This window comes from Martes martes (genome assembly GCF_963455335.1).
Source record: "Martes martes genome assembly, chromosome: X".
NCBI lineage: Eukaryota > Metazoa > Chordata > Mammalia > Carnivora > Mustelidae > Martes > Martes martes.
In genome coordinates, this window is record NC_137897.1 from 56731995 (window position 1) to 56755505 (window position 23511).

At 51.1% G+C, this 23511-nt stretch overlaps 1 protein-coding gene across 1 annotated transcript; it reads right to left on the reverse strand.

Annotated features, from left to right (window-relative positions):
* Positions 1-7987: 7987 nt before the first annotated feature.
* On the reverse strand, positions 7988-13723 carry CITED1 (Cbp/p300 interacting transactivator with Glu/Asp rich carboxy-terminal domain 1). The gene is made up of 3 exons (XM_080831287.1): positions 13341-13723; positions 9206-9330; positions 7988-8627 (listed from the first exon to the last, which is right to left on the reverse strand). The coding sequence occupies exons 2-3, from the start codon at positions 9263-9265 to the stop codon at positions 8079-8081; spliced, it is 609 nt and encodes a 202-aa protein (XP_080687413.1). The 5' UTR covers positions 9266-9330; positions 13341-13723; the 3' UTR covers positions 7988-8078.
* Positions 13724-23511: the final 9788 nt, after the last annotated feature.

Genomic DNA, 23511 nt, shown 5'->3' on the forward strand with positions numbered 1-23511 from the left:
CGGCGGCTGCTACGTCCGCGGCCGGAGCTGGAAAGGCAGGGCTGTATTTTTTTTTTTTTTAAGTAGGCTCCATGCCCGGCATGGAGTCCAGTGCAGGACTTGAACTCTTGACCCTGAGATCAAGACCTGAGTTGAGATCAAGAGTCAGCCACTTAACCGACTGAGCCACCCGGGCACCCCTGCTTCCTGTATTTTGCAGCTTTGTTTGTTGGTGCATACACATTTAGGATTGTCATGTCTTCTTGGTGACTTGATCCTTTTACCATTATGTGATGTCCCTCTTTGTCCCTAGTAATCTTCTTTGCTCTGAAGTCTCCTTTATCTGCTTTTAATATAACCATTTCTGCTTTTTAGTATATGTGCTGCCGAAGCGAGCACGACCATTTCTGCTTTTTAAAAAATTACTGTTTACATGGTATATCTTTTTTTTAAATTATTCTTTTACTTTCAGCCTACCTCTATTGCTATGTTTGAAGTGAGTTTCCTGAAGACAGGATGTAGTTGGGTTGTGTGTGTGCTTTTTTAAAATCCATTCTACTTATCTCTCTTTCGAGAGAGAGAGAGAGAGAGAGAGAGAGAGAAGTAGGCTCCATGCCCAGCGTGGAACTGACACAGGGCTCAATCCCACAACCCTGAGATCATGACCTGAGCAGAAATCAAGAGTCGGTCTCCTAACGGACTGAGCCACCCAGTCACCCCTACTTATCTCTTTCTTTTAATTGATGTATGTAGTCCATTTATGTTTAAGGTTAATTACTGATATCTCATGGCTTAAGTCTGCCATTTTGTTACTTGTTTTCTGTTTCTCATGCTTTTGTTTCTTTTTGCTTGCTTACCTGTGAGTTACTTGAACATATTTTAGAGTACCATTTGGATTTATTTATAATGATTCCGTGTATACTGCTTTGTACAATTTTCTTAGTGTTTGCTCTAAGTAGTATTGTATACATAACAACACTTACTGCGGCTTACTGGTGTTCAAGTGAGTTCAGATTGACTAAATTCTATTGATCTGCCTTCAAGTTCACTGATTCTGTCCTCTGTCACCTCCACTTTATTATTGAATCTATCCAGTGAGGTTTTTACTTCAGTTATTTTTCTTTCATTCTCTAATTTCCACTTAGCTCCTTTTATAACTTCTGTTTTTTTGTTGAGATTTAAACTTTTTTGTTTCAAATGAATCTGTAATTGTTTGTTGAAGTATTTTTATGATGGCTGCTTTAAAACCTTTGTTGGGTAATTCTAGTATCTGATTCACATTGGTGTTGGTGTCAGTCGATTGATTGTCTTTTCTCATTCAAATGGTGATTTTCCTGGCTTTTGTTATGATGAGTGATTTTCTGTTGCATTGTAGACATTTGAGTTGAGCTAGGAGACTCTTGATCCTGGTTCAATCTTCTACTTTAGTAGGCAGTCACCCTGTTTAGGTTTAGCATGTATGTTCTGGTTTATTTCTATGGGTTGTAGTTCCAGTGACCATTTAGTTTTCCAAACCCTTACCGTGCGTTTCTTGGTCTGCTTCATTTTTCTGTTGTCCCTGGGGGTTCCTGCTCAATCCTTGCTGTGCTGTCTGCAGGGGGAGAAGGTGCTTCCCTGAGCTGCTTGTTTTTTGCTGGGTGATCTTCTGGAGGGAGGGGAAGGTTGTTGAAGCCACTGGTGGCTGGATTTCCTTATGCCCCTGGGTAGAGGGTAGGGAGATACCGGGCTTTGTTGCTGCTACTGCTACAGGAAAATCAGGCTGCCTGGGAGTGTCCTAGTTCTGGAGTGGGGACTGAGACAGCCCAAGGCTGTTGCTGCAAGCAGACTGGACCGCCTTCTGGGACTTTGGTTGTGGAGCAAGGACTTAGATCCTCACAGCAGGTTTCCAGTCCGTGTGTGTGTGTGTGTGTGTGTGTGTGTGTGTGTGTGTGTGTGTAACTGTTGGTTTGGTGGTTTTGGCTTCTTTGGCACCCAGTCCAGGGGAATATATATATATACACACACACACACACACACACACACACACACACACACACACATATATACATAAGTATATGTATACATATATACAAACGTATATACATATATACACATATATATATGATAAAAGGAAAACCGAGGAGGCAGATAGTAACTAGACTTATCATGGTGACCACTTTGTAATGTATATAAGTGTCAAATGCCTATGTTGTACACCTGAAACTATTATTATTTTGCATGTCAACCATACCTCAACAAAAATATATTCTCTCAGGGTGTCTGGGTGGCTCAGTAGGTGAAGCCGCTGCCTTTGGCTCAGGTCATGATCTCAGCGCCCTGAGATCGAGCCCCGCATCGGGTTCTCTGCTCAGCAGGGAGCCTGCTTCTCCCTCTCCTCCCGCTTGTGCTCTGTCTTGCTATCTCTGTCACTATCTCTATCTCCCTCTCAAATAAATAAATAAAACCTATACACACACACACACACATATTTCTTTTATTTATTTAAATTATTTCAAGATTTTAAAAATTTATTTATTTGAGAGAGAGAGGGAGAGAGCATGAGCAGAGGGAGCGGCAGGCAAAGGGAGAGGGAGAAGCAGACTCCCTGCTGCTGCCGGACTTGATCCCAGGACCCTGGGGTTATGACCTGAGATGAAGGCAGATGCTTAGCCATCTCAGCCACCCAGGCACCCCTGAAATACATTTCTTTTAGTATGAGTGCATTTGAGCATCTTCTGATCAGTTTTGAAGCCATTTTAATTTCTTTTTCTATATTTCATTTTGATTTTTTTTACTTTATTTGCTCATTTTTATATTGGCTGGTGGTATTTGAGGTATTGATTTGTAAGAATTGTTCTCATATTCACTGTGAGTAGCAGATATTTTCCTCAGCTTATTGTTTATCTTTGGATTTTGCCTTTTTTACAGTAATTTTTGCCATAAAGTTTTTAAAAATGTGGTTGAATATGTCAATCTCTTCCATAGCCTCTGAGTTTTGTGTCATGCTTGGAAAGGCCTCTTGATTTCAATATTTTCCGTTTAAATCCCCTCATATTTTCTTCTAGTACTTTTATGGTTTCATTTTTGAATTTTTAAATCTTCAGTTTATCTGGAACTCATTTTGTTGTATATTGTGAGGGAGCATATCCAGTTGTCCCAAAGCATTTATTGAACAGTCCACCACTTCCCATCTCGTTTGAAATGCTATTTTGAAAAAAATTGTGATAAAACACACATGACATAAAATTTACCATCTTAACCATCTTTGAAGTATATAGTTCAGTAGTGTTAAGTTATTTACATTGTTGTGCAACAGATTTCTAGAACTTTCTTATCTTGCAAAAGTGAAACTCTTTAACAACTCCCCATTGAAATGCTACCTTTTCATCATAGACTGATTTCCTGTCTTTGTCACTTTTTGCCTCCACCACTGTAACAGCTTTTTAGCATTACCATAATTCCAATCTGTCATGCACACTGTGCCTGATTCATTTTCCTCATGTAACTTCTGACCACAACACTCTCTTGTTCAAAACCTTCAGAGGCCCTTCCTGATCCCGCAATTGAAATTAAGCCCCCATTCCACTTTCGCAGGGCCTCTACTTTTTCTTCCTGTCATGTCTCATGGTTTGTAGTTTTAATGATCTGTGTGATTATTTGATGTCTATCTCCTTGCTAAACTTCAAGCTTCAAGAGAGCAAGGGCGATGTGCTCACCGCATATTCCTGGTACTTAGCATGTTCCTGGCCCACAGTAGGTGGTGTTTAGTCCATGTTTGTGGAATGAGAGCTTCCCCCTGGCTTCTGGAATAAAGTAGAAACAACTGCAAGATCTGATTCTTTTTTTTTTTTTTTAAAGACTATTTATTTGAGAGCAGAAGCAAGGGAAGCGGCAGTGGGAGAGGGAGATGCAGACTCCCCGCTGAGCAGGGAGCCTGACACTGGGCTCCATCCCAGGACCCTGACATTATGACCTGAGCCCAAGGCAGACGCTTAACCGACTGAGCCACCAAGGCGCCCCTCTTTTTTTTTTTTTAAGATTTTATTTATTTATTTGAGAGAGATAAGGAGAGAGAACACGAGCGGGGTTGGGGGGCTGGGGTGGGGGTGGGGTAGGGGGAGAGTGAGATGCAGACTCCCCGCTAAATGGGGAGGCCCACACGGGGCTCAAACTCAGGATCCTGGGATCATGACCTGAACCAGAGGCAGACGCTTAACCAACGGTGCCACCCAGGAGCCCCTGCAAGATCTGATTCTAACTTACCTTCTCTCAGTCCTCTGCCCTTCAAGGAAGTCAAACTGCTGAACTCACTGCCCTTCCTGAAAGAGCTGCAGGCTTTCTAGTGCTCTGTTCTGGTTTATACCATGCCTTGATTTTATCTTATTTGTACTTCACTTTCTCCCTCTGCCCGAAGGCCATGCCTTCCCCTCAGTCCCCCACAGCATTACTGCCTTATGGAAATCCAATTTATCCTTCAAGACTATGGCTGTCTCCGCCACTGGACTGTGAGTTCCTAGACAGTGGCGACAGGGTCCCCCTAATTTGCCCTTAGCAATTAGCAATTAACAACACAGCTCCTGGATTCCAGGGGGCGCTCGTGGCCACAGAGCTCCATCTGCTCCCAGGCTGCGGGCTCCTTGGGGGTAGGCAGTGTTCCTTATTGGCGAGCCTCTTGGAGCCTCTGGGAACCTTGCTTCCTGGCCTACCAGGGCAAGACTTAGAGCTGGCCTCAGGAGCCTTCTTGTAACCTACTGAATGTGTCTGGTTGTGTTGGGAGAGGCTTGGACAGGAAGTGGTGGAGCAAGGGCAGAACCTTACCTGCCTTTCCCCAGCTGTGCCCTTGACATTCCCTCACTTCTTTTTTTTTTTTTATGTAGGTTTTATTTATTTATTTGACAGGAAGAGCCACAGTGAGAGAGGGAACACAAGCAGGGAGAGCTGGAGAGGAAGAAGCAGGCTCCCCACTGAGCAGGGAGCCCAATGCAGGGCTCTACCCCAGGCCCCTGAGATCATGACCTGAGCTGAAGGCAGCCGCTTAACGACTGGGCCACCCAAGCACCCCGACATTCCCTAACTTCTGCCCCTTCTCCAGCAATAAACAATTACTGCCTCGTGCCCCTCCCCCTCCTCACCTGAGCTGAGCCTGGCTCTCCCTAGAGGATGCTCCCTGCCTCTTCCTCCCTCCAGGCTCTGGAGAGGAGGCTGCCCAGTTGGCCACAGTTCCGGCTGGCCCCCTGGCACCGGGAGACAGGATTGCCACATCCAAGTTCCTGTTCTCCCACCTCCACCGTGCCTTGTCTAGGGATGTCCAGACTATTCCCTGCCACTACCTGCTTCCTGACAGCACCCCTGTCACCTCCACGATTCTAAGGCAGCCCCTCCCCCTCACAGAAGCATTGGCCCCTGGCTTGGGCTTCTCCCTACCCCAAGAGCTGCTAGCATCCTGGAAGCACAAGAGCTCACAGAAGTCAGGGGTAGCAAGCTGGGGCCCATGTGCAGGATCCATCCCGCTAACTTATTTTGTTTGTCCAGAATCTTGTTTTGTAAAGACCCCAGCAGGGGAAGGACCTCGAACTCTCCAGACTTTTAGGGGCTAGGTTCCTTCCACATCCCGCCATTCTGCTTTAGAGTTCATCCCTGAGGCCACCCTGACCCTAGAGCTGTCCAGATTCTGAAATCTGCCTGCCAACCACAGCATCCCTCCTTCCTCTTCACTTCCTGCCTCCCCCGATCCTGTTCTGTTCTCCGCACGCTGACCTCCAGGCCCTCAATCCTGCCCTGTTCTCCCAGGCTTCTGTTCCTCTCTTTGTTTTCCTACTCCTGCCTCATGGGTCATCTGAGAATCCCATGTCTTCCTGTTGGAAGCATTAGATGAATCTAACCATCCACCTTCAGTGGGAGCATCCTGAAAATAAAAGTGGGTTCAGGGCACCAGGGTGGCTCAGTTGTTGAGCAGCTGCATTCGGCTCAGGTCATGATCCCAGGGTCCTGGGATTGAGCCCCGTGTTGGGCTCCCTGCTCAGCGGGAAGCCTGCTTCTCCCTCTCCCATGCCCCTTGCTTGTGTTCCCTCTCTTGCTGTGTCTCTCTCTGTCAAATAAATAAATGAAATCTTAAGAAACAAAGTGGGTTCATTCTTTGCTCTTCTACAAAATTTGAGATTCTTCCCCAGACACAGGGCCGGGGTACTAAAGATACAGACACTCCTCACCTGGTGTCGAAGGCCCCGTGCAGTCTGCCCCTTGCAAACTTCCTCTGCATTGTCTCCTGCCAAACTCCTATCACCCCTGAACTTGTAGCCATCACAACCCCTTTCGATAACTTGTACCTGCACAACAGTTTTTTCCCCTTGCTCATTCTTTCCCTGGCTGACCTTAGTCTGGTTTTAAAACCCGATTGTTTCTAAGGGTAGATATGTCTTCATGTAAAGGCACAGAGCAAGGCGATCAGGATTGAGGGAGAGAATTGGTCAAAGGGGACTTTGGCCTTATCTGTCAAGTTTCAACTTTCACAGGGCGATTATATCATGTATTTATTACTCGTGAGATAGGAAAATAAATGAATGGATCAGTTCAATACCAGGAAGGTTTCCCCAGACTTCCCAGGCTGATGGAGCTGTTTCCTTTTCTGGGATCAAATAGCACTTTCCCAGTGTTATAGAAAATATTGTGTTTTATGGTAATTTGTTGGTGCCTTTCTCCTTCTAGATGGTGGACATCCCCTCAAATCGAGAAACTTTATGTCATTCATGCTCCCAGTGCCTAGCAGAGTGCCTGGCCCAGAGCAGGTGCCTCGGGAGTGTGGAACCCAAGGCACTGCTTCCACCAGTGGGAAGCGCTTTGAACACACTTGCTATGTGACAGGCCTGACACTCGTCCTGAGAAATTGATTCACTTTTACTATATCCAAGGGAGGTCTCTAGGGGTCTGAAACATGGGTAGAGGGGCCCCCAGGCTCTCGGGTTGGGCCAACACGGGGATGGGGCCCAGGGCCCCCAAGGCCAGGATCCAATTCAGTGCTACTGCCTTGTCATTGGCATGCCTTTTTTTTTTTTTTAAGTTTTGTTTATTTGTTTGAGGGAGAGAGAGAGAGCACAAGCAGGGGGAGTAGCAGGCAGGAGAGGGAGAAGCAGGCTCCCCATTGAGCAAGGAGCCTGATGCAGAATTCAATCCCAGGAGCCCGGGATCATGACCTGAGCTGAAGGCAGAAGCCCCACCGACTGAGCCTTCCAGTCACCCCGCTTGGTATGCTTCTGAAGCCACTGCCTAAGAGCAAGGGCTATGTTGCTCAACGTTGAACTTGTCAAGCCCAGCCCTAATCTGCATCTCTAAGAGGAAGAGGCCAGCTTCAAGGAACAGGCTGTCCCCATAACCCACTGGGCCAGGAAGCCCAGAGTCAGGAGGACACTCACGCCAGCTGTGTGTCCGGGGAGGGAAGGGTTGAACAACTTTCCAGGGGACTTAAAGAAGGCACCTAGAATCCCAGTGTAATCATGGGAGTCTGCTACTTCTGCAATTTTCCAGAGAAATCTGAACTCCCAAGTCATAGGATGCTTCTTAGGTCCCATCTCTGGCACGTGGGCAACAGGGCAAAGGAGTGGCCTTAATGGGTCGATTAGACAGGGCCTAGAGAGTGGGTAGGGTGGCTTTTAGAGTTGTAGAGTGGGTACCATGTGGCCAGGGCAACCCTTTAGGATTGGATGGGCTGGTGGCAAGGAGGCTGTGGAAGGGTCTGAATGAGTCTTTCATCTGAGACTGCCTCCGACCAGTCCCCATATTCAACCTTGACTAGGACAGCATTCCTGGGGTCTTAGAGTGTGAGGACAGCTACTTGGGCCCCTGGAGAGATTAAGGGCAGTGGCGGTGGCAGGCGGAATTTGGTGAGCCGTCCCCTTCGCGCCTCCCCCTTCCTCCCACCCCGTTCAGCTCCTTCCCGGCTAGCCACGAATAACCCCACTGTGGGCCTCCGAACAGTTAGAGGTAATGCCAGATCATGCCGCACACCTTTAGATCTCAAGGAAGAACGCCTCCAGCTGGCCCAACTCTCTGTAAGTAACTTTTATTTTTTATTTACAACAGAATCGGTGGCTTTGTTCCTCCATCTTTAGGGGCAGCGAGCATCATCAGCAGCCAGATGGAAAGTCCGCAGTGAAGTCAAACTCATTCTGCCCCAGCCACAGCTCCGGAAGCTCATTGGCTCGGTCCAGTCCCAGTTCCACCACCAGCGACATCAGCACCTCCTCATCCACGGGGTCCGAGTCGATGATAGCAGGGCTCTGGGCACCGGTAGAAGGAGAGAGTGATCCCGCCCCTCCCGCCTGAGCCCCAAAGCCCCAGTTTTGTAGGGGCCCTGCCTCCCCGGGTTGGCCCGGAGTGGCGGCGGCGGCGGCGGCGGTGGCGGCGGCCATCCCATGATACTGGCTATTAAGTTTCTGCAGCTGCATACTGGCCAGCAGATGTGGGGCGGGGTGCAGGTTGAAGGGTGGGGGTTTAGTGGGAGGGGTGGCAGTAGGAGAGCCTATTGGAGATGGCGATCCTGAGGAACTAGTGGGAGCCCCACTGGCCTTGCTTCCGTTCGAGGCTACCCCAGGGTAGTGCAGGATGGCCACTGCTTTGCGGTCCTTTGTGCCCAAGTTAGAGTAGGCCAGTGAGCTCATCTCAGGGTTGGCATCCTACAAGACAGAGAGAGGCACAGCTTGGCACCCGCATTGCCAGTTGGTCCATCACCATTCACTGGGCTCAGGAAAAGCCCCTGCATGCCCTTCCTCTGGGGCTAGTGGTGGGGAGAGAGCAAGGGCCCCCTGGCAAGTTAGGCTCCCAGCTTGAGTGTCCTCTTGCTACCACCATCCTGAGCACTGAGCTCAGACCCAAGTGCTCGGTGCTGGGTGCGCCTCGTCCTAAGTGGGTCTGTGGCTTTCATCTCTCTCCCCCTGACCCTTCCTTTACGTCACCATTCTGAAAAGGGCACCTCATTGGCTCTCTTCTCAGCCTCACAGCAATCTCTTCAAAGGAGCAGCCTTGTGCCGCTTCTGCTTCTCTGTTCCCTTCTCTGCCATCTTTCCACACCTCGGTGGGTTCAAGTTGACCACATTGAGGCAGAAGCTATTCTCATTCTCCCCCGAGAAAGCCCTGCTGTCTCCTCTCGGCTAAAGGACACTAGATACTGTGCATGGGAGAGCCTTTCACAAGGGCCAAACCAGGTTGTCTTTCCATGCCTCAGTGTCCCCATCTGCAAGATGGCAGAAGTTACCTCCTTCACAGGTGAGGTGCCACCCTTGACATCGAGTGCAGGCCTTGACATAGTTGGCATTTCAGAGCCTTGGCAGAAGTTGGATAAGTTGGTGGGAGATGATGCTGTCAGCTGGAGCTTTTGTGCTGTATGTGAGGGAAAAGAAGTTACAAGGACAAAGGCTTTAGTGACTGAGAGAGCACTAGCAAAGCCCAAAGCTGGGCAACTCCACACAGCTACAACGCAAGGATGATAATGGGGTTAGGCCCAAGACCAGAAACCACCTGAACAGAGGCAGGAGATCAAGCTAGAACATTTGCCCGAGGCAGGAAAGGGGCTTGATTTAGCCAGGTGCTGCCCCCATCACCAAGAGGGCATACATGCAACTGTTTCCTAATGTGAGTGACTTCAGAACCTCAAGTGTGTGCATGAGGTGCACTGTTTCTGATTCTGAGGGTAGAGATGTCCCTGAGCAAGTAGCACACTTTCTCAATGGGCCACTGGCATCCAGGCTGGGGACCTGGGGCTCCACTGAGCTTGGGAGAAAGTGGGAAGGACTGAGCACAAGGAAGACCTGGAAAGCTGGCTGCTTCAGCCTGGGGATGGAATGAGTCCCTGAAACTAAGGTCATGGGGCTCCAGAGCCCTGCCTCCAGCACGGTGTGAGAGAAACCCAGCCGATTGGGGTGGTCTTGGGGCACGAAGGCAGCCAGAGTGCAGCTAGGAATGTCTCATCTGCCTCCATGCCTCCCAGACAACCTGGGCAGCACCAGACTTTCCCAGGATATCTGCTCTGAGCCCAGCCACACCCATCTGTGGTGACAAGTGGGAATGATTCTTCCTGGAGGGAAACTGAGGCAGAGAGATTCAGTGGCTTTCCCATCAGGTAGCTGTGGTTCTGGGAGCAGGATCTAGGGAGCATGTGGATCTATATCCACATGCCTCACCTGACCCCTGGGGCCAAGTCATCATACAAGTAATGATTCAAATGGCTCCTGAAGAAATGATTCCCTAGCTCAAGTGCCAAAGGATAAGGGGATGGGGGTAAAAGGGTGCCCCAAACCAGAACAAACATCTCTGAAAAATCTCAAGTTATTTTCCTGGAAGCTAGGGTTTTTTTTTTTTTTTTTTTTTTTTTGTTTTGTTTTGTTTTGTTTTGTTTTGTTTTTGTTTTTGGTTGTTGTTGTTTTTTAAGCCCTCTATATTCTGGCCTTCATGATGAATTAGAGATGTAAAATTTCATTTTTATAAATACCTCTTAGCCTAGAGATTCTTCAGGACCTTAAAAAAAGGATCTCTAATCTGTCCACAAGGTTTGAATTCTCCACACCTCGCTGTTTCCTGTGGTCATTAGAAATCTGTTCAGACACTTCTAGAAAGTGACCGCTCACTACTTCTCTTTCTCATCGCCATTTATATGGGAGGGAGGCAAGAAAAACAGAGAAGGGAAGAAGGGGGTGGGGAGAAAACACGGGAAAATCATTTTCTGGGTTTGCCACTGCTGCTTGATTGGGAAGCCCTGTTTCTTCTCTGAGGCAACCGGAGAATATTTCAAGCCAGTGATCACAAGACAAGGAGTCTAATCCATGTCATCTTCAAGAGCTCAGCACCTTTGGTATCAAGCAATTTCATGTCCAAACAAAAATGTTTGGCGGAGGGGGGGGGGGCTATCCATCTTTTCGCTTTCCTATCCAGCCTCCCTTTCTTCTGCTACTAGGTACCCGAATGTACAAAAGAAAAAACAACAGCGGGAACAACAATAACGAAAAGAAACGGGGGCGGGGGGCAAAGTAGGAAAAAAAAAAAGAGAGAGAAAAAAAGTATCTCTGTTCTGATATCGGTTCCCGGGGAAGACCATTTTACCATGTCTCCCCCTTCAGGCTGGAAGCTCCCCTAAGCGGGACCCTGCTTCCATTCTGATCTGTGGCCTCCCATCCCCGCCACTTCCCCACCACCTGTCCTGACCCCTGGCCTGGGTCTGGGCTCAGTGGGCGCTCAGTAAGTGTTACTGAATCCGTCTGAAGAGGCTATAGCATTTCGATCGGGATTCCTGCCCCTGCTTCCCCGAGTTTCGGTCCCGATTCTGCCACCCAACCCATTCGAAGGCAAAACTTGGCAGCGCGGACACGTCCCAGCTCGCTATCCGAGCTGCGAGCTGACCACCGCGCAACCACTGCGAGAGGCGGCTGGACAAACCCAGAGCAACAAGTGCCTCCGCGCGCGCTGGTGCCTCGCGGGCCCGGCCACCAGTTCCCGGTCCCTACGCCCTCCCTTCTCTACAGATCTTCCCAAGGGCCAGCAGCCCCCTCCCGCCCAGATGGGGGTGGAGAGGGGAGAGGAAGAAGAGAAGGGAGAGGCAGGTAGGGGGCCGCGTCTTTGACCTGTTGGGGGACCAAAAGTTAAAATGGCACCAACCGGATGGCTCCATCTCGATTGCTATTTTCTCACTCAGAAGGAGAAATTTAAAAATCCAAACAGTACTGCGGCTTGGCTTGGACGCGCTCTAACCAGACCAGTCAGTTTCGCCACCTGAAAACTAAAGGCCCGTTGTTTGCGGACGGCTCGGCTGCCCTCCTCGCCGCATCCCAGGTGGATCTGCGGGAGTTGGGGGCGGCTGGGAGCATCCCTGCACGGTGGGCGCGAGCACCCAGGCTACACGGGGCCCCCTCCGCTCCCGCGAGTGCTGTTATCAGGAACCGATCGCAGGGACTGAATGGGCAGGCGGGGAGGGGCGCGGGGTCTCGGCCTCGGCAGTGAGTTTGGGGCCCCGCGGTCTTAACGCGCGCGGGGGCGCACTCAGCGCCGGCGGCGGCCACTCCCGCGCCTCACAACACTTACTGAGCGCCCGCTGAGCTACCCGACGCGGCCGCGGGCTGAGTCTACCCCCTAGCGATGCCGCCCGGAGTCAGTGCTATAAGTCCGGTACGAGAAGAGTGAGAGAGGCCCGGAGAGGTTCGGTAACTTGCCCAAGGTCACAGCGCTAGAAAGTGGCGGAGCCGGGATTCGCAGCCAGGTCTGTTTGACTCCAAGTCCGGCGCTCCGCGAGGCAGGGACTCAGTGCGCGGCCCGGCCCCGCGGCCCTCATTTATAGGGAGAGGGGTGTGTGCGTGGGTATGCGTGGGTGTGTGGGCGTGCTTGTGGGGGAGAGTAAAGGTCGGCTGGGTAGAAGAGGCAAGTTGCCCAAATTCGCTAACTTCCATCCCGCAATTGGCTGAACTCGGCCCCCAAAGCCCCTCTCGTCTCCAGTCCCCGAAGGAAACCTGAGCTTTGTGCAGCCCCGGAGCCGGAGCGTCCAGATGCGGTCCGGGCGATTAGCAAAGTCTGTGGAAGCCAAGCTGGAGAAAGCGCGGGCACGGGGAGAAAAGGTGCTGCGGTCTCCCCGGGAGAAGCGGGCGGCTGGCCCGGCTGGCCGGCAGGCGGGCGCGCTGGCGAGCGAACCGGCTCGCTGGCGGGCGGGCGGCGGCCCCTCCGCCCCCAGCAGAACAGCTTTCAAACAGAAAACAAGTCCCCCAGAGCCCCCTGGCCCGCCCGGCCGCCGCCCGCTCCCCACACCGGCTCACACCGGCTCGGCTGGAGTCCCTGGCCCCGCCGACCAGCCCAGCGCCCTGCCCGCCGGCCCGGCTTACCTCTTCGAAGCCGCCCGCCCTGGAGAGAGGGAAGCGCGGAGCCCGGTGAGCCGCGGGCGAAGCGGCGGAACCCCCAGCCCCGGGCACGCACGCCGCCACCGCCGCCGCGAGCCGGTCGCGCTCAGTGCCACCCGACCCCGGGGCGCCTGGGTAAAGCCCTCATCCGCCGCGCCGCCGCCGCACCGCACCGTGCCGCGCCAAGCAGCCCCGGCCCGCGCCCGTGCCCGCCAGCCCGCCCGCCCGCAGCTTCGGCGCCTGACTCCGGGGCGGTGGCGGTGGCGGCCGCCGCGCTCCCTTCCCGGCGCCGGGGACCCGGTTCTCAATTTCCCATTGCCGCCCGGAGAGCCCTGACGCACACGCACACAGCAGCAGGCTGGATTCGGCTAGGAATCCCAGGAAGGACAGACCCTTTCCCCCCCTTTTTTCCCCTCTCCCCCCAATTTCCACGTCTTTATAACCGGCTTAGGGCATTATTAGCACATGTCCTGGCTCGTGGGCGAGTTGACGGCAAAATCTGAACTGGATACTCACCGAGGGCCAGAGCGGGTGCTGTGCCTTCCGCAGCCCTCTTCCTCCTCGCCGGGAACGACCCCTCGCGGGCGGGCTGCGGGCGGGCAGCCGGGCCGAGCGAGCCTCCTCTCGGCAGCTCAGCGGTGCCCCTTCTGCAGCTGTGCCGCTGGGAACATTTTATAGCGGCGGCTGGCGTGTGTGGCCCTTTAAAGGCGCTCAAGCTGGTGCAGTCGCCGCGGATCGTGTGAAAGCGAAGGGCCGGCTGGGGAACGGAGTCCGAGCGGCCCCGCGGGTCCGGCCGCGCCGGGGACCGTCCGCGGTTCCCGGGGTGGAGCTGGCGGGCCCAGGCCGTGGGCGCTCTGAGCCTTGAGCCCCAGGCCGACGCCTGCGCTTCTAAAGCGGCGGGGGGCGCGTGCCCGGGACCTGGTCTCTCCCCACCGCCCTGCATGGACTTGCCCAATAAATTCCACTTAGCAATTTCGCTGAGGCGAAGGAGAGCTGTTAGTGTCTGTTTTCTGACCTAAATCTTGCCGGGTGGCCAGAACGGGCTTCAGGGGGCTGGGGGTGGTGGTGGTGGTGGAGAGCCAGAGAGGCTCAGGGAATGGCCCGGGGGAGGGGGGCGCACACGGGACGGGGCTGGTGCCGGCGGGGCAAGATTGGAGTTTTCTGCAGAGCTTTCTCGGAGCCTGTTCGCCCCCTTTGGGCCGCACCATCTTGTTGAAGGGCTGAGGCTGGGAGTCCCTTTCCCCTTCACAGTCCCCGGATTCCGGGCAGAGCCTATCCCGCAGCGGCGGCTTCCCTCGAAGGCCTGAGCAGGGGTTGGGTTCGAGGGATTCATTCACTCTTGTGGTCATCCCAGGCAGGAGGCTGGCTGGATGCGACGCGGTAATATGCTGCTCACCGGGACCCTGGGGCCAGGTGCAGCTCAGGAGGCAGCCCAAAAACCAAGAACCGGCAGCCGGGTCCGAAAAGCCTGCCCCGGAGCCCGAGGGGGAATTCCTTCTGTCTTCCCATGATGTCAGGTTATGTTATTACAATTATATAATCATTCCCATCTAGCAGGAATAACATTTTGCATTTGGAGCATGTATTTCTCAGGTTGGGGTACTATCTTACAGATGTTTAAGGGAAAGAGGTCTGCTTCCTCTCCTTCATGTTCGCGTTCCTTGTGGCCAGCAAGCGCCCGTCTCACCTCTTACAGGAAGGCCACCAGGATTGTCGCCCTCTACCAAACTCCCTTTTTTGACCCCTTTCAGCAACTACTCATTTTACACTGTTTATAAAACAAGCTCTTTTTTTTTTAAAGTACTGATGTTAAGAAAAAAAGAGGGGAGGGAATGTCATGAAGTCATTTTCACTATGTATGTGTTCTGTCTTCTTAATTGGATTTGAAGACCTAAAGGTCTTTTTCTTTTTTCCTTCTTTCATTTTTTTCTTCCTTTCTTCTTTCCTCTCCTCCCCCACCCCCTTCTCCCTGAGCGCTCTGCATTTGCTCTTTTGAACAAAGTTCTGTTTGTTGATGGACTAACCGGCTTACTGACAAAAAGATGAGGAGCAAACGGAGGGGAGGGGACGGATCAAGGCCCTTCCTTAACACCTGGAGTATGCTCAGGGCGTGCTTTGGTCTCCAGCTAAACCCCTTCCCCAGCCCCAAAAGCTGCCTTACGGGGCTCCATTCCTTCTCCTCACCTTACCTCAACACAAACCCCAGTAACAGCCACCGCCCCCCCAAAACCATTTCTCAGTTTGCCCAGAGATCGTGGGTCGTGTGCCCAGTTTGCCTCCGATAAAAGGCGGGATCTGTCGGAAACCTAAAGCCCTACAGAGTATGCCTGTGAAACACACTCTCAAGCCACCTTGGTGCTTGCCTGAGGTGAGCGACCCTTAGGCTTTCGAATTGTGTGCTGCTAATTTGGCCCTCCGACCTACACTCCCCCTCCGCCCCCTCTCGGAGGCGGGTCTGGAAACAACGGCAGCTGCTCCGCTGCAGGCTCCCGATCCTGGAGGTGTCGGATCCGCCCTCCATCTATTGGATGGTTCCCAGGCCAATTGTTAGAAAGAGGCATATGTTCATCTCGGCTTCTGGAGTGTCTCCGGAGCAGTTGCTCAACAGCCAGCCCCCTCCCCCATCCGGACCATTGAAGGGCAGAAAAAGGAGCACCCTCCGCCACAATTCTCTGTGCCCACATGCCGGAGAGGGTCTCCCCGCTGGTGACTTCCTGTCATCTCCGCTGTCCACCTCCTGGGGAGCGGGAAAGAGAGGTGCTTCAAGCACTCAGTTGTGGAGCACAAAAGCCACCCCTTTCCTTTTGGGGGAGATGGGAGAGGAGGTTAGTTGCAGAGGCAGGGAGAGAGCAAAGGAGACATTTGCATCTATCTGCAAATTTGCCCCGGATCACAGACTTCCCAGTTGGCCGCAGCCCAGCTCAGAGCTCTCCGATGAACTCTTATCTCCAACTTGGCAACTAGATCGCGATCTCGGGAGGCAAGGAGAGGACAAGGATGGTTACCCAACAAGAACCCTCTGTGTTCCAGCATTGGGCCTAGCACGTTCCCATCCATCATCTCATTTAATTCCCACCACCGACCAGCGAGGTAGGGTTTACCAAAGGTGAAAGGGAGTCCCAGAAATATGCCCAAGTTCATACAGCCCAGAGGCTGGGTGTTTGAATCTGGGTCAGGCTGACTGCAGAGTCCTTCCTCCCACCCTTACACCTTGCTGGCCTGGAGGCAAAGGTTGCCTTCTAGACTGGCAGTCAAGAATACATGTTAAGGGGTCAGTCCACGTGGGTTTAAATTCCTACACTGCCATTTACTAGCTGTATGATCTCAGGCCAAGTGGCTTCACTTTTTGGGCCTCAGTTTTCCTGTCTGTTAAATGGAGATAATAATGATAGCAACTCTGCGGCTTTGTTGCAAGGATCCAGGGAAAAGCTTAGCCTGGCTGGTGCCTGCTGTGTAGTAAGCTGTCAACAAATGTTGTTATTGTGCCTTCTCATTTTTTCCCTTTTGCCTCCTAGCCCTGTCTCAGCTCATACTCTTCAGTTTCAGTAAGACTGACTGATTAAGTTAAAAAGCCGGGCTGAGAGGGGATGAAGGGGGTCTATAAACTCAGGAAGGGTTGGGAGATGAAAATGCAGATTTGTTCTCAAAATTCCATCCCGTGGAACCAAGGGCTGTCTGAGCTATATGACAGGAGTAAATTAAGGACCAATAAAAGAAGACGACTTTTTACAGGACAGCTGGTAAAAACACATAGAGTGGTCTCCAGAAACAGATACTCAGTATGCGTGTAGAAAATTTAAAAAGCACATCTTTGTTCAAGAATGTTGGGGCACCTGGGTGGCTCAGTGGGTTAGAGCCTCTGTCTTCGGCTCAGGTCATAGAGAAGATATGGTATAGATAGATATACAGTGAGATATTACTTAGCCATAAACGAGAATGAAACCTTGCCACTGGAGACAACATGGAAGGATGTAGAGGATATGATGCTGAATGAACTAAGTCAGACAGAAACAAATACTATGTGATTTCACTTTATGTGGAACCTAAAAAACCAAACCAAATGAACAAACAAAAAACCCAGAAACAGACTCACAAACATAGAGAACAAACTGGCCAGAGGGGAGAGGATGTGGGGGGATGGATGAACCAGGTGAAGGGGATTAAGACATGATCTCGGTGTCCTGCCAGGTGTCCTGCCATGGAGCCTGCAATATTGGGCTCTCTGCTCAGTGGGGAGCCTGCTCCCCTCCCCACTCTCTCTGCCTGCCTCTCTGCTTGCTTGTGATCTCTGTCTGTCAAATAAATAAATAAAATCTTAAAAAAAAAAGAATGTTTGGAGCACAATTATTCATAATAGTGAAAAATAAAAAGCAATCTAAATGTCCATGGTAAGGACGTACCTTAGTACCTTGACACACACAAACAATCCTGATTTCTAAAACTCTTTTATTCATGGGAAAATGTTCATAACAAAAAAATAAAAAAAATACTGGGTACAAAGTTGCATAAATATGATGCCAAGTTGCAACGAGCACAAAGAATAGAAAATTGAATACTATGTTTCCAACCATGTATGAATATGGGTAATGAAGCAATGGTCAGGAAAACACCAAACCAACAAGAGGGTCAGTACGGTGGTAGGATTATGAGTGATTTTTTTCCCTCTTTTTTCCATGTTATGCAACATGATGATATTTTTCTTATAATTAAATATAAATTTATAGTTAATGAACTGCATACATAGTATGCTCCCACTTTTGTTAAAATTACATGTGCATAAAAAAATTGGAAGTAAATACACCAAAATATTAACAGTGATTATAATTGAGTAATGGAATTACGGGTGATATTTTTCTTTTTCCTTTTTAAAAATTTTCTGCAATATGATTATGTTATTTTCTTGCAATTAAAACAGATTCCTAATTTGAAAAGTGCATGATCAGTACGATCCCACTTGTGTTAAAAGTATGTATGTTAGTTGAAAAAAATGGGGAGGAAATACATTAAAGTATTAACAGGTTTTATATTGGAGGTAAAGGATTATGGGTAATTTCCATCTTTTCTTGACTTTTCTGTAATATGATTTTATTACGTTTATAGTTTAAGTGAAGTGACACCTACAAATGGTACATACAGTAGGGTCCCACGTTTACTCAAAATGTGTATCTATAATGTATATATACATATATATACATATATATGCATAGAATAATTAATGGACTACTCGAAATGTTACCTCTGGGCGGCGTGGTTATGGGTGATTTTTATTTTCTCCTTTGTATATATATTATTTCTTCTTCATTTTCCAAGTTTTCTACAGTTATCGTTTATTATTTTGTAATTGAGGAAAAAGTAAAAAGCAGTTCAATACTGAATTCTTTATGGAAACAAAAGGCATTTCTGGGATTTATTCTGGAATATTCCAGTGGGGATGGGGGTGAGGTGGGTGGGGATATAAATAAAATAAGATGATAATTGTTGAAGATGGTACATGGGGCTTCATTGTAATGCTTCCTTGTACATGTTTGCAAATGTTTACTTGTCGATGTTTCCATTTTACAGAAAAACTGAGATTCCAAGAGATGAAATCACTTGCCTTCAGTCACAGAACTGGGAAGTGAGAGTGGGCTTGACCTGGGGCCCCTTATTCCAAGCCCAGGGCTCATCACCACATCCCAGTAGCTTCTTCTTTTTAATAATTAAAAATAATTAACATTTTGTCTGGTTCTAAATGTCATAATTGTTCCCTGCACGGAATTTGGAAATAACAGAAAAGCACCAGGAGGAAAACATAATAACCTAACCACATCATAGTTAACCCTTTGGTGTCTGGCCATGCAGAATTTATCTGTGTGGCCTCTTATTCCAGAGGTGACGAGTGGGGCAAGCATGTTCTCTGTAAGAGTGGTGAGTCACTCCTAATGGGCTAGTGAGTGAAGCTGGGGCCCTTCCAGTGGGGGTGGTGGTGGCTTGGGAGATGGTGGATCCTAGCTACTCCCGTCCCATTCTTCTCTCATGCCCGCTTCGGATACTGTCGTCTGGACCAGAGTCTCTTCCTACATCTTTCCTCCCTTGCCCTCCTACGATCTCAAGGAGTGGAAGTCCCTCTGGGGAAATCTGGGTGGCCCTTCTCCCCTTATTCCATCCGGAGACCCTGTCCAGAAGCTCCCATGGGACCCTGAGAGTCTGCATCCACACCTCGTGCCATTGTGCCTCCATTTCCCCATCTGGAAGATGCTAGTGAGAATAGCAGACTGGTCGTTCTCTGCCAGGGAGTGATGAGCTAACGTCTGTAGCGCTTTCCAGCCTCTCAGAACAAGGTGCCGGGAGCCTCCCCAGCTCCGCACAGCGCTTGCCTGCCTCTGCCAGCCTGAATGAGTGCCTGGGCCTGGCCGCCCCTGGGAGGGAGTGGCCACATTCCTCCGCCCCAGGCCAGCAGGGCTTGGAGAGGCACTGGCTTCTGCTCCTGTGTTACAAAAAAAAAAAAAAAAAAAAAAAAAGAGGAAGAGGACTGAAAAGAAGAGGAGATGAAGAAGAAGAGGAGGGACAAGATTAGTAATGGGAGAAAGGGCCTTGGGAAACGAACACTGAGAAGAGCAGAGATAACAGGCATCCTTGGGCACTCCAATCAGCTTTGTAGACCATAGCCTTGGTTTCCTGTGTACACAAGGGGGAGGCTTTGGAAAAGGCCAAGAATTGGGTCCAGTTGAACTGATTCCCTACTTGATTTCCTGTTATTTATACATAATGGAAAAACCGCAAATATACAAACAAGTCCGGCCACCCAGCTGCGCACATCCTTGGGGACTTGTCTTCACAGCTCTGTACCCACTCCAGCCTCTGGGGGGATGTCATTCTGGGATGTAGACCTTCGAGGATTTGACTTCACAAGAATCCGAGGAAATCGACACTATGATCCCCACTTTAGAGAGAACAACATTGAGGCACAGAGAGATGAAATTACAAGGCCAAGATCACCGAGCTGGGATTCACAGCCAGCTCTGACTCACTCTTAAGGCCAAACTCTCCCAGTTAGGCTACCTGCTCCACTGTCACTCTGTTTCTCTGCTTTCCTCTCTTCTTGAACGGCTCCTCTCCCTCTCCCAAGGCAGTAAACAAGCACTGTGTGTACCAGGAGGCATGCATGGCTCAGACTGAGGGAGAGACCCGGAACAGGGAGCCCATGTAGGCGCTGTCACAGGAATTTCCATTGTGAGGGGCAGGGTGGTATGGGACTGCAGCCTGGGAATGGCCAGGACAACTGCGAGAAGCAGTACCCAGGGAAGAGCACCGGGTTCAAAGGTGGGGAGGGAGAAAGGCGCTGGTGTAGGGGAGGAGGAGAAGCAGCCAGGTCGGCCAGGCCCTGGGCTATTCGGGTGTCAGTAGTGAAGCTAGAGGCCTTAGGAAGGTGTGAGGGTTTGTGGGGGAAAAGAAACTCTGCTTTAGCATGTTTAGTTTAAGCTTGTTGGCAGAACATCCAAGTGGAAATAGTTTGCGCACAGCCAGGAATATAGGACTGGAAAGAAAGTGTGAGGTTGTGTCAGAAAGAGCAATCGGCAGAATGACTTTCAGCCAAACTGTGGGGAACTTTCCTTCGCCTCCCTCCACTGGCACAGAGAGGGGCTTTCTCTCCTCTAGGGCCTGGGACACTGGTTTTTCACCACAGTTCTCCCTTCCTCTCCCCACGCCACAGCCCCTCCAGCCCAGCACCATCATGGACACATGCTTCAGATCCCTAAAGGGCAGTGGGAGGGGATCTCAGTCCATAAATTCCCCCACACCAGGGAGTGACAGGGGCCTCATTTCACTTTGCTGAATACATTTCGGCCAGGCCTGAAGCATGCCAGGCCCTCCCTAGTTTCACTTGAGCTTCTAGAACATAAGCCTTTGGGGGCTTGTTTGCTCTCCCTTTTCTGCCACCCGCCACTCGGCCTAGTGGTGTCTCTCAGCTTACTTCATCCTTAAAAAGGTGAAGCCATTTTGGTCTGGCCCTGCTCCCTGCACCGTCAGGCTGAAACTGCTCCTCTTACCTGAGCCCTGAGGTCATACAGCGGCCACTTGGTCCCCAATCTCATCTCCAGGCCAGGAACACTTCTCTGTGCTCACCTCTCTGGGGCGCCCCGGCCTTGCCCTTCCAACCTCCCAATCCCATCGCATCAGACACCTAGTTGTCCATCCATGGACCCCGGTTTCCCTCCAATCAGAGCCCCTGCTTGGGTGGGAAAGTCTCCCAGCTTGAATCGCTAGCCCTGTGGCCTCTAACCCAAGGTCTGGGGTTGGTTCAGACAAACATTGCTGTGGACTCATTGACGTGGTTAGGATTCATTTTGCGTGTATAACCCCGGGACCTGGAAATAGTTCTTCGGGTCCCTGTAGCCATAGACACTTGTCCCCCTGGGGATCATTGGTCAGAGCTGGAGACAGATGGAGGATCAGAGTACCTCAGGTACTGCAGATTCTGCCGCTGGCCATGAGGAGAGGCCCGCAAGCCCAGGGACCCAAGATGTGTCCCCTGCCTCGATGCAGCGGAGACGGCGACCATCAGTTGGCACAGAAGGTCTCCTCGTGCTAATCACAGAGAGGCATCTCCTCTGGGAGGCCTCATTAGAAACAGGGGCTGCTCTCTCTGGGATTGACACGGCCCTCACCCCAGGGCACACGGCTTTGCCAGAGGCACACAAGCGAGCTGAATTTCAGGTGTCCCCGTTCGGGGGCACGGCCCGCACAAACACACTTGGAGGCCCAACAGGGAGACGAGGCCACATCACCACGGGGTCTGACTTCCCTGTGGTGGCCCAATGCTCCAAAGAATGCCACCTCTGAGGAGGCTTAGCTTTTGCCCCCCCCACCCCCCCGCCAAGCTCTGATGAAAAACATCGAGGGTAACGCTTCCTGAATGCTTAGTAGGTGATAGACCCTCACTGTCCTTAGTGTTTCACCCTTCTTGCATCTAATCCCCACTATACCCTGACATGGGAGGTGAGTCCTAGTCTTAACTCACTCCTATTTTGCCCTTAGGGAAATTGAGGCACAGAGATATTGGGCAGCTTGCTAACAGGCCACGTCTTGTATGTTCTGGGCTGAGGATTCAAACCAGGCCCAGTGGCGCCAGACAGCCTGCTGTTGACCACTGGGCCTCACCGCCTCCTAAGAACAATGCCTTCTGGGAGCTGCCCCTCATTGTTCAGAAAAGCCTCTCCTGCCCCCTGAGCAAGGTTGATTTTCCTTGTTTCCCCTTACCTGTTTCTCTCTCCCTTTCCTGCTCCCTAGCCAACCCCCACCCCCAAGTGTCTTGCCTTCCCTCACAACTGAGTATCAGAGCTGGTGGGGACCCCTGCACCTGGACCTCTCACTGTTACGGAGGTGGGAGCTGGCGCTGTGTCGTTACCTGGATAGAGTGGGGGGCAGGGAGAGACAGACAGCCTGAGAAGCACGGAATGTATTCAATGGAGGGAGAAAGAAAGAATGAATGAGAGCAAGAGCCAGAGAGCGAGAGAGCGAGAGAGCGAGAGAGCGAGAGAGAGAGAAAGAGCATGAGAGTGAGCATCTGGGAAGAAAAAAAGGCAAGGAAAAGAAATCAAATGAGAAAGAAAAAGGCCCAAAGTGAGGTGAAGGCGTAAGTGACCAGCCATCTGGAAGCAGCACCAAGCTTGGCGGGGGTGTGTGTTTGTGAAGCAGGGGAGCTAGACCGACAGGTGCGAGAGCCCAGCTGCTGCCAGCCATGAACCTTCTGGGCCCAGCGCCCAACCAGAAAGAAGGCATGGCCCCTGCAAGAGACTTCTCCATGGGGGCTTTTGGCTAAGGGAATAGAAGAGAGCTGCCCTGTCCTATGAGCCAGGCAGACCCTCAGTGGGCCCAGTGGGGCTTGCCCCTGAAGAGCTCCTGAGAAGCCGGCGAGCGGCAGATTCCCAAAGCCTCTGCTTTCATGTTTTGTGCATTTTCTTCAAACGTCTCCCAGGTGTTACCTTCGGAGTCTCAAATGCGGATGATTCCCTGCCATATTTGAATCCCAGGCTGCCTGGCCCCATCCTTGCCTGAGGGGGTGAGTAAATGCTGACTCACGCTTCCGTGGGCTGGAACACACAGTAGGGCTAGGTAGGGAGGCAGAAATGGCAGCTGAGACCCGGCTGGCCATCCTCCCATCCAACTTAAGGTAGGGCCTACTCTGATGTCGAGAACGTGGGGCTCTGCCCTCAGATGAACCTCAGTTCGAGCCCCAGGGCTGCCCCTTCTTGGCTGTGTGACCTTGGCCAAGTGACTTGAGCTCATCAGCCTCAGTTTCCTCAGATGTGAAGTGGGGGAAAACAAGAATACCTACCTCATGAGGCTGTGCCAGGGCTGAATGAGATAATGTCTGTGGCTATAAACTCTGAAGGGCTGTACACATGTGAGTAATTACTCTTCCTTGACCTCTGTTCCCTGCTGCTTGGGGGATAGAGTCAGCTTTCCAATCTGAGTTCAGTTCCAAGCCTGACTTCACCTCCTTGAGGGCCATAAACGTGAGCTGAGACCTTGCTGACCAGAACAGCCCCCTGCTCCGGTCAGCCAGACCCCAGATGGAATGAAGGTGCCCCTTTGGCCCTCAAGGAGTCCCCAGGATGGTGGCGGAGATAGAAAAACAGACACTAATAAGATGAAGTGGGAGGTAGGAGGAGGTCACATCTGAGCTGAGAGCTGGCATTCATCA

Coding starts and splice junctions, on each gene's coding strand:
- CITED1 (XM_080831287.1), bottom strand. CDS start 9,265: ATGCCAACTATGTCAAGGCCTGCACTCGATGTCAAGGGTGGCACCTCA. Junction 8,628..9,205: donor GCACCTCACCTGTGAAGGAG/GTAACTTCTGCC, acceptor TCTGTCTTGTAG/GATGCCAACCCTGAGATGAG.